The sequence below is a fragment of the Daktulosphaira vitifoliae genome, unplaced genomic scaffold (genome assembly GCF_025091365.1).
Source record: "Daktulosphaira vitifoliae isolate Bord-2020 unplaced genomic scaffold, ASM2509136v1 Scaffold_2, whole genome shotgun sequence".
NCBI lineage: Eukaryota > Metazoa > Arthropoda > Insecta > Hemiptera > Phylloxeridae > Daktulosphaira > Daktulosphaira vitifoliae.
In genome coordinates this window covers 22,972,305-22,982,862 of record NW_026099573.1, presented here as the reverse complement: position 1 = coordinate 22,982,862, position 10,558 = coordinate 22,972,305, and the positions used below count along the sequence as shown (strand labels likewise).

The window sequence follows — 10,558 nt, the reverse complement described above, 5'->3', positions numbered from 1 at the left end:
ATGTCGATCTGGCAATTAATACACTCACAGAGAACATTCTCAGCGCTAAAATCAACTCCCTATCTCCAATAATAAACAAGCCATCTGGCAATCAACTTACTCCTGAATTAAGACTACTCATAACAAAGAAGCGGAGAGCCCGCAATCAATGGCAGCGCACTCACTACCCTGAAGACAGACATACATATAACTCTCTAACAAATAAACTCAAAAAATTACTAAAGAAGCACAAAAATGAAATGTACAAATCTCACCTCTCATCCCTATCACCAAATAACGGCTCCCTTTGGAAGAAAACTAAATCACTATTAAAACACAAATCAGTCATGCCTCCCCTTCAACGTCTAAACAACACCCTAGCCGTCTCCACTCAAGAAAAGGTTGAGCTACTTGCTGAACATTTCGCCAATGTCTTCAAGCCACACTCAATCCTCCCGGACACCACACACTTAGATCTAGTAAACCGATTTAACACGTCTCCACTACCCATGGCCCTTCCAACAAAACCCACCACTCCCAAAAAAGTGTCATCAATCATCAAAAAACTCAAGACTAACAAGTCACCTGGACACGATCTTATTAGTAACAAAATAATAAAAAATCTACCGCCCAAAACAATCATACTGCTTACATATATTTACAACGCGATCTTTCGCCTTTCTTATTTCCCCCCTAAATGAAAAACAGCAATTATTATCTCCATCTTAAAACCTGAAAAATCCCCAGAAAAGTCGACGTCATATAGACCAATTAGTCTTTTACCAGTTCTCGGTAAAATCCTCGAAAAGCTTCTCCTTAGCAGACTTCTCCCATTAGCGCAAGAGAAAAATACCATACCTGAATTTCAGTTTGGTTTTCGACCAAAACATGCCACATTCCATCAACTCCACAGAGTCGTAAATACTATTGCTACATCTCTCGAATCCAAAAAATAGTAGCTTCCTCCTGAATATCAATTTCATACTAAATTTAATTACTGTAATTATTATTTATTCATATATTATAATTATAAATCAAATAACTAATCGGGATAATTATCACAAACAATTATAATGATCCAAAGATTTTAAAGTTATAGCATTATAAAATTTCTTGTCTTTTCAGTGTAAGTGTGTCAAGACTTATAAGTCCTCTTCTCCTCGTAAACATAACTCCTAATGCTTTGTTTAGATTATTTACAACACCACATGTGTAGTATCAAGTCTATTGTGCCAAGTCTATAATTGCGTCTGAGAATTTACCCACCACTAATATAAATAAGTTATCCGGATAAGCTCGTGTATAACAATATTTGTTTAACTCTCAAATAAGCCAATCTAAAACAAGACACCATAACAAGGAAAATTTATTGATAAAATAGTTTTTAAATATTAGGAAAAATAAATTGAAAAAAAAAGTCATCTGTAATTGGTATTGGTAAGTGATAATTGAATCACTAGTTCGTAGTTTAATCACAAATATTTTTTTTCTTATCTATTTTGTAGTTTAATATTAAGGTCTCATCATAATATGATAAGACAAGATTTGGTAAACACGTGAACTGTAGGTGCATATTTGATTCCTTCGACTCACTGGGTAAATTTAAAATAGTGATAAAAGGAAATAATAATAATTATTTTTAACTAAGAACTGTTATAGGTTTTTAAAATTAGTATCCATTACTTTTAATAATAACTAAGCAATATGGGCAACAAGCGACATGGATGTACAAATGCATACTTTGCTAAAAAAAGAAGAGAAAAGCAACGTGTAACAATTTTATTTTTTTAGTAATTCTAGTAATATATTGTATAAGATTCTAATTTATACTTTCATCTTTTTATTTAATAACATTTTATAATAAACTACTATTTTCACTAAATCGTAGACAAATAGCATCAATATTGAAACTATAAATATTAAAATGATTTAATCATATAAAACCATGACCTCCAAATAGTATGTTATAAAAAATACAGAAACAATTTAAAATTACAATTATATTAGCCACAAGTAATCAATTTTTATTGTACAGAAACAATTGCTTTGTATCATTTGGTTTAATTTTTTGATGCCATGTACATTTAAACGATTTTGAATTTATCCTATGAAAATTAATTTATCTTTGGTATTTCTTTTAGGCTGAGGTATCTAATAAACCTAAAGAAGATACACGGAGTTCTTATGAAAGTATTGTTAGACATAATGACAAATTTCTACAATATTATAAAGTAAATAAATAATATCAATGTTTAATGATTTGATCTCATAAAATTGACTCAATTGTGCTCCAATTTTTTTTCCTTAAGTAAAAACTTTATGCTTTAACCAAAATATAATAACTTATTAATTTTTTCTAATGAAATATTATTTTTTTTATAAATCCATACATTTTTATTGAATTGTTAAATCCAACTTTATTTACAAATTTTCTTTTCTTTTTATTCATTAAATTTTCAATAGTTCTAGAAAAATGACTAGAAATCCTTGATAAAACTATTAAATATAGTATACATAAGTTTTTTGTTATAAAAAAATTATTATTTTTATAGATGCAAGGAATCTGTAAAGAAGATGAATGGGATGAATTTGTTAATGTTTTAAAAACTGATTTACCAACTTCTTTTCGAATTACTGGAAGTAGTGATAATGAAGCTAAAGCTTTGTTAAAAATGGTTGAAGGTGTTTTTTTTACTGACTTATTAAAGCATGAACAATCTGAACAATTATCCATAGCAAAACCATTTTGTTTACCTTGGTAAGTTATTAGTTATAATTTGAAAAATTTACGGGAAACAAATAACATCTTTCCAAATTTATAGAGTTACAAATTTGATCTTTTGATGTATTATTAAGTAAAGTTGGTCCAGTGAGATTAAGAAAAAGTTGTGACAGACTCATATAAATAAATTCATAAACATTAAAATGAATAAAATTGAGGTTGGTCTGTCTTAGTGGGAAGAAATGTATGTTACAGAGTATAAGGTACAGAGTTTGATCTCCAAGGTGCCAACGAGATTTTTTTCATGATTTTCTTATTGGTGGTCTCTGGTCTCTGGTGCAAACCTGTCATAATACCTGTCCCATCCATAATTCGCTTAGCCAAAAACCATTTTTAACTTTTTAACATGTGAAATAGAGCCTCCATCCTTTGTAGCATGTTAAGTTTGAGAAATAGAAGGATGTAAAACTGATTATTTATTTACTAAAATTAATGAAATACTTACTTATCATATTCTTAAAGAATTATAGCTTCTAATTTTTTTGTTAATTTATGATCAAAAATTTTAGGTACCCTCAAAGATTAGGTTGGCAACTTAAGATTACACGCAAGGATATAAGAGGTTCTGAAGCATATTATCGTTTGCATAATTTTTTAATATCTGAAACAGAAAATGGTAATATTTCTAGACAAGAAACAGTCAGTATGATTCCACCAATATTATTGAAAGTTAAACCAAGTGATAAGGTTAGTTGTTAATAATATGGTAAATTTTAAAAGCTTTTACACACCTATTAGTTGAGTTTGCTATGTATTTATTTTAAAATAAATAATTTAGCTTAACAGATTTTTTTAAAAAGTTTAATTTCAATAATCTGCTATCCGAAATATGAATTGTTTCAAAAATTGTCTTGGGGATATTATATTTGTACATATAGTAATTTTATATTAAATATTATATTTAAAAACATACAGAGCTATAAGAATACTTTATTTGAAAAAAAAAAAATTGGGTTGCTCCTTTACCATTCCTGACAAAATATATTTTTCATAATTTGGAATTGGGTGTTTATAAATCTGAAAAACAGAAAGTAAATGAATCATTGTAAAGTCAAGGAATTTTATTAGAGTACCTGGAATATAATTGTTTTATAGTAGAATGTAAAGTCAGTTTAATAAGCCGATGGCTTAGGGGACATAATAACTGTGGAAATTTAGCTCAATCCAAAAAATATTTTTATTACTGTATACAAAGAAAAAATGGTCAAAAATAAATTTTATAAACCAGGTTATGCTAATTTTAGATCTATAGGCAATAGCCTAGGAGTGTTTGCCCTCATGGTTAGTTCTCCCTTGGTACAGTGAATTGCTATCAAAATTTAATTACAGTTTAGTAATTTTGCTATATTGATAGATGGGTTTAAATTTAATTAAAAATTGAAGTATTATAACTTAATGGCATAGAAATAGTTAATTTTATCATTTTTCTGGTAATATTTTACTACTTCCTTGAGTTAATATTTTTGCTTTATATAAAAAAATAAGTAAATTATCTAAATTTTCATATCACTATTGAACACAGCACTAAATTCTATTATTAGGCAATTGTTTATTGGGATCTTTTTTGTGCATTGACTCCCTCCTGGAAAATGTCTGGAAGGTCAGAGAATTTTAAAATAGCTTTTAATCATTATATTATATTTAACTTGAAAAAATTATTCAGTGATATTCTTTGTATTTATATTGTATTATTGTTAACAATATAAATTTTAAATAGAGATTGAAAAAAAAATATATTTTACCCTAGTTAGTGTTAACAAAGATGATATACATAAAAGAAGATGAATTTTTTATCTATTCCCATAAAAACTTTTTATACTCGCTTTAGATTAACAAATAAAGATTTAAATTCCTAGGTATTAGATATGTGTGCTGCACCTGGATCTAAAACAGCACAACTCATTGAAGCTCTTTATTCTGGATCAAACATTCCAGTTCCTGGTAGTTATTCATGAATTAATTAAATATTTGCCTAAATATTGAATTTTAATTTTTATCTGGTTTTTATTTTCTTAGATGGTTTAATAGTTGCTAATGATGTACATAATGCACGATGCTATATGTTGGTTCATCAAGCTAAAAGATTAAATAGTGCAAATATAGTTATCACAAATCATGATGCTACAGTTTTACCTGCTTTAATTTTTGATGAAAATGGTATTAAAATAATATATACAATGTACCTTAAAATTTTAAAATTATTTCATTTTGTTTTTTACTTTTAATGGGTAGCTGAAATGGTATTGATTTGATGTTGTAATTTTTTTGTGTGTCTGTTTATATAAATAGTGTGCTTTTACTGGACTATTTTACCAAAATAAAATGCGTAAAATCACAAATTATATCTAGTTGAAACTATAATTAGGGAAATTTTTTTTTAATCCCATTTAATTCTTATATTAAAGGTTAATTTCAACCAAAAAATTAACCAAATATAAAAAGTCAATAATGATATTTTTATTTTTCACTTTACATTAAAATAACTTTTTAAAAACAAAACATATCTTTATGAAATTTTTTAGATTCTACAATGTTGACAACATAAATTATTCAAAATTAAATTAAATTAAAATTTTTTTAAGGTACTGTAAGATAAAAAGAAGAAAAAAATTTTAATTTTCGTCTTTTAATTAGTTATTAAAAAAAAAAAAAATTTTAATTGCAAAATTTCCATTTTTCATTTTGCTATAAAAATTCACAAATCTCAATGAGATTATCAGTAGTACTAAAAACAATTACCTTTTAAATACATTTTATAAAAATTTAATAAATACTTTAAGCATAAAAACTGTTTGAATGCTGCAACATACATACACAAATGTTGTTAATGTTATTAAATGTTTGCATTTTTTTTACCTAAACAAAACTAGAACTCCAATTTTTTTTTAGTATTTCAAATAACGCTTTGATAATTTTTTTTTCTATAAATGATAGGTAGCTAAAGTCAAAATTTCCATTAAAATTTTTCAATTTGTTTTTGTTTTTTGTTTAAAAACTCAAATTTCAACCTATATTGGAGTATATTAGGCCGCATCTTTACAATATTGGATCCTGACTACTAAGTTTTTTTAATGTATCATACTTATTATTAATTTAATTAAAAAACAATTTTAGTACAATCAGTTTTAAAATTTGATAAAATATTATGTGACGCTCCATGTTCAGGAGATGGTACATTACGAAAAAATCCTGATATATGGACTAAATGGAGTCCTGGAAATGGTAACAATTTACATGGGTAAATTATATAATTCATATTAAATTTCACATTAAAATTATTTACTTATTTATTTTTTAATTATTAGAATTCAATTTCGTATTTTAAAGAGAGGTTTAGAGTTATTGAATATTGGAGGACGCTTAGTATATTCTACATGTTCTTTTAATCCTGTTGAAAATGAAGCTGTTATTAACCGAATATTAACTGAAGCTGCTGGTAAATTTTATAAGATATAAATTAACATTTCATAATAAATCTATTTAACTTCTAGTTTAACAGAGTAGTATTAAAGATTTTTTATTAATATTTACCAGGAAGTGTACAACTTATAGATGCACACAATGAACTTGAAGGTTTACAATCTACCCAAGGCTTAGTTAAATGGAAGGTTGTATCTAAAGATCTAGATACTTATGAAATATTTGATGAAGTTCCTGAAAAATGGTCTACTCAAATAAGACCCCAAATGTTTCCACCAATAGAAGATAAACATAATCTAACAAAATGGTAGTGTTAGATGTTTATTATGATGATATAGTTTTATTATTGAAAAATTTAATGTTAAGAAATTTTTCAGCATTCGGATACTTCCACATCATCAAGATACAGGTGGTTTTTTTGTAGCAGTCTTAATAAAGATTAAATCACTTCCATGGGAAGTATCACCACAAGAAATGAATTTAGATGATAAAACAACAGAAAATAAATTGGATCATAAGAGGAAACAAAAAAAAAACAAATATCATGGATATAAAGAAGATCCATTTGTTTTTATGGATGAAAATGATATTGTTTGGCCAGAAATTAGGTATTTAATTAGTTATTAAATAAAAACTATTTCAGGAATTATAATAATTTTATGACCAATATGAAAAAATCAAAATTTTCCTTGACTAATTTAATCAGTTACTTATAAAATTTTATTAGCAATAAAATATTTGACTGAATATTTATTTGACTTTTATAAACTATTATTTTGTCAACATACCAAACTTTAGTACTATACAGTTGGATTCTACTGTATTTCATAAATATATAATCAATTATAAATATTAATCTGAGACTATATGAATTAATATACACATATTTTAATTTTCAGGGATTTCTATGAACTCAGTAATTTTCCAGTTCATTGTTTATTAACAAGGTGTTCAATAGGTAAAAAGAAGAATATATACTACACTTCTTCTTCAATAAAAGATATTGTAAAAAATAATCAAGATCGTGTTAAAGTATGTTAATAACGGAAATATTTATTGATACATAATTTGACATTTATTTTAGTGATGGGCATTTTCGTATATTTTAAGCTATCGAATAGTTTATTTTTGGCATAAACTATTCAAATAGACTATCGAATAATTTTAAAAACTATTCGAATAAATTATCGAATATTTTTTGAATGACTATCGTATAGTTCGAATAGTGGACAACTATCGAATAGTTCGATAGTTTCTATTCGATATTTCTAATCACTAATTTATTTTACATATTTTTCATGTAGATAATTAATACTGGTGTCAAAACTTTTGTTCGGTGTGATAATAAATCAATGGGTTGTAATTTTAGACTTGCTCAGGAGGTAAACTAAATAATTATTAATACATTTAAGTTAATCAAATTAATAATTACTTAAAAAATAATTACTTAAAATATTTTTAGGGATTACCAAGTATTACTCAATTTATAGGTTCTAAAAGACGAGTACAATTAAATCGTGACGAAATTATAATGATACTTAAAAATCCAACAGTTCCAATTATTAATCTTAGAGATAATACTAAAGAAAAACTAGATAATTTTGGTATAAAAACTAAGTATTAATTTTAATATATTATTATAATGGTTGCAATATTAGTTAACAAAAATTATAGTATTTTTTTTTGAGAGAGAGAAAGAGTTGTAATTATAGTAAAAACTATACCATTATAATTATCTATTTTTCAATGCTATTTTGTATCTTAATAATTTCCATTCTATCCTTTCAAGATCTTTAGACCCAACATTTTTTGAACATTTCCTGAAAGATCCAATTAAAAATATTTACTTGTCAAAAATTAATAAAAACTCTTCCTTTAGTGACTTTAGATAGCAATGATATTATATTTTAGGCCTAATTTAAACCCTAGACTGCAAGCTTCCTTAATTTCACTACCTTCTATCCTTTATTTCTCATTAGGCCAAATTTTTAAGATCTATTATAGGTACTTTTTGGGATTCACAACCTTTTTCATTACTACTTAAATTGAATTCAATAATTTGGTCAGAATTAAACTGTGGCTCATTTTTGTTTTCTTCAAATTTAATTCACAGCAAAAAAAAAAAAAAAAAATTAGAATGTGTTTGTTCTTCAATTAAAATTCTAATTTTTTACTACCATCAATTATTTCTATTCCTTTAATATACTTTCTCTGCTCTTTTCATAAACTACTAAGTCCTTGGAAATATAAATTATCTGCTTTCAAACTATGCTAAATGGCACAGATACATTTGTTTTATTAATATAGCTTGTCTCCGGAACCAAAATTTAAAAATTAATAGAAAATTTACAATTCAATTTTGACATTTTTGATTTGGTCACAATTTATTACCATCCCATGCTTAATTTATAAATTAAATAGACAGTTTTACATTTTATTATACACACTTGTATTTAATAGAGAAATGAATACTCCTGCACAGAGGTTAATTGAATTCAAACCCATTTAACATAAATCTAATTATTACCTTACTTAATATTAGGTGTTGGAAGTTGTATTTTAAATATGATCAATGAAGATTTCCCACTAGAATTAGTAGGATGGAGAGGATTTTCAACTCTCAAAGCATACATAAATGGAGAATGTAGTATACATTATTTAAGAATATTGGGTGTTGATGTTACAGAATTTGGTATGTATAATTATACAAATTAGTCTATGTGTTTTCAAATCTTACTATAATAATATCTTGATGATAATATATAATATAATAATATCTGATCTTGCTGTGGTTAATACTTATTTTAGAAAGACAGAAGAACATTATATAACATATAAGAGTAAGAGAAATAGATCACAGATCAATTATTTTATATGGAAGAGAGAGCGTAAAACGAGTAAAAGATTGTAAAGTTATACCAGGCGAGAGTGTAACTAGACAACATAGACTGATGATAATGGAGTTGTGGTGTACCGGAAAGAGAATAAATAAAAATAGAAGAAACACAGGGGAAAAATCAAAGATCCGGTGGTGGAAATTGAAAGGGGAAAATGATAAAGAGTTTTTAAAGACGGTAAAAGAGAGGACGGAGTGGAATGTCGAGGGAGACATAAATAATGTGTGGAATAGATTTGCTAGTTGTGTAAAGAATACTGCAAAGGAGATTGTTGGTGAGAGTAGGAGTAGAATGCCAGGAAACAAGGAAACCTGGTGGTGGGATGAGGACATTTAAAAAATCATAGAAAGTAAGAAAAAGCAATTCAAGGTATGGCAGAAGAGCAAAAGGAGAGAAGACTGGATGGAGTATAAGGTGAAGTATAAGAGTTATGATGAATTGTATGATAGGCTAGGAACAAATGAAGGCGAGAAAGAAATCTATAGACTTGCAAAGATATGAGAGAAAAGGTCTAAAGATTATCATTATATAAGGTGTTGATAATAAGGTACTCTTCAGTGATGATGATGTGAAAAAAAAGGTGGAAAGAGTATTTTGAAAAATTACTGAACAAGGAGTACCCAAAATAAGCATTAAAGGATATCTCGTGGAATGAGGGACTGGTAGATTTATTTAGTGAGAAAGAGGTATGGGAGTCTGTGGCATCAATGAAAAAGAATAAAGCAGTAGGACCAGGTGAAGTACCAGTAGATGTATGGAAAATATTAGGCGGTGTTGGCAAAAGATGGTTGAAGGAACTTTTAAATAAAATCTTTTTAGAAAGGNACACAGGATTAAGTGCGGGTGGTTGAAGTGGAGAGAAGCATCTGGTGTCTTATGCGATAAAAGAATTCCAATGAGGCTGAAAGGTAAATTCTATGACTGTAAATAAGACTGTAGTGAGACCAGTTATGATGTATGGTTCAGTGTTGGGCGGTTAATAAGAAAGCATAGCAGTGAATGAGTAGCAGAGATGAGAATGCTTAGATGGATGAATGGAGTATAGGTGTAGCATCAATCATGGATAAGATGAGAGAAAATAGACTTAAATAGTTTGGTCATGTTATGAAGAGAGAGGAATCGGAAGCATGCGCGTAGAGGATGTGGGAGATTTTGGTGTCAAATGAAAGTTTAGAACAAGGGTGGCCAACCCCAAGGAGAAGAAGACTATAATAATAATTTTTATTTATTTTTAAAGATATAAACAAATTTAAAAAAGATAAAGTCATTGAAAACGAACACTTGAGACCTAGAAATTTTGATTCAGGTATTTGAAATTATTATATTACCAAAATATTATTCTTAATTAATTCAAATTAATTGTATTCTTGACTTAGATTTGAAAGAAAATGATGATCAAAATCACTAGTTTAACTTAATGTGTTTAATCATTTTTTGTGGAATATATTGTAAGAATAAAATTTCAATACATCTTTAAAGA

The 10,558-nt window shown here is 26.9% G+C and overlaps 1 protein-coding gene across 6 annotated transcripts in view; it reads left to right on the top strand.

The window, feature by feature from the left end:
- The window catches only part of LOC126899558 (tRNA (cytosine(34)-C(5))-methyltransferase), a 16,999-nt gene extending 6,441 nt beyond the window's left edge, over positions 1 to 10,558 (top strand). The window contains exons 1-17 of one of the 6 annotated variants that reach the window (XM_050674585.1): positions 1,485 to 1,575; positions 1,639 to 1,749; positions 2,121 to 2,210; positions 2,532 to 2,737; positions 3,271 to 3,448; positions 4,618 to 4,702; positions 4,778 to 4,918; positions 5,876 to 5,999; positions 6,067 to 6,197; positions 6,296 to 6,488; positions 6,559 to 6,789; positions 7,081 to 7,213; positions 7,486 to 7,563; positions 7,644 to 7,785; positions 8,724 to 8,873; positions 10,316 to 10,384; positions 10,455 to 10,558. In XM_050674585.1, coding sequence (XP_050530542.1) covers positions 1,684 to 1,749; positions 2,121 to 2,210; positions 2,532 to 2,737; positions 3,271 to 3,448; positions 4,618 to 4,702; positions 4,778 to 4,918; positions 5,876 to 5,999; positions 6,067 to 6,197; positions 6,296 to 6,488; positions 6,559 to 6,789; positions 7,081 to 7,213; positions 7,486 to 7,563; positions 7,644 to 7,785; positions 8,724 to 8,873; positions 10,316 to 10,384; positions 10,455 to 10,486 — 2,049 coding nt within the window. In that variant the 5' untranslated portion in view covers positions 1,485 to 1,575; positions 1,639 to 1,683 and the 3' untranslated portion in view covers positions 10,487 to 10,558. Of the gene's footprint in view, positions 1 to 1,484; positions 1,750 to 1,973; positions 1,993 to 2,120; positions 2,211 to 2,531; positions 2,738 to 3,270; positions 3,449 to 4,617; positions 4,703 to 4,777; positions 4,919 to 5,875; positions 6,000 to 6,066; positions 6,198 to 6,295; positions 6,489 to 6,558; positions 6,790 to 7,080; positions 7,214 to 7,485; positions 7,564 to 7,643; positions 7,786 to 8,723; positions 8,878 to 10,315; positions 10,385 to 10,454 lie in introns of those variants that run through there. The other 5 variants (XM_050674584.1, XM_050674588.1, XM_050674586.1 and 2 more) reach the window with 5 other exon arrangements.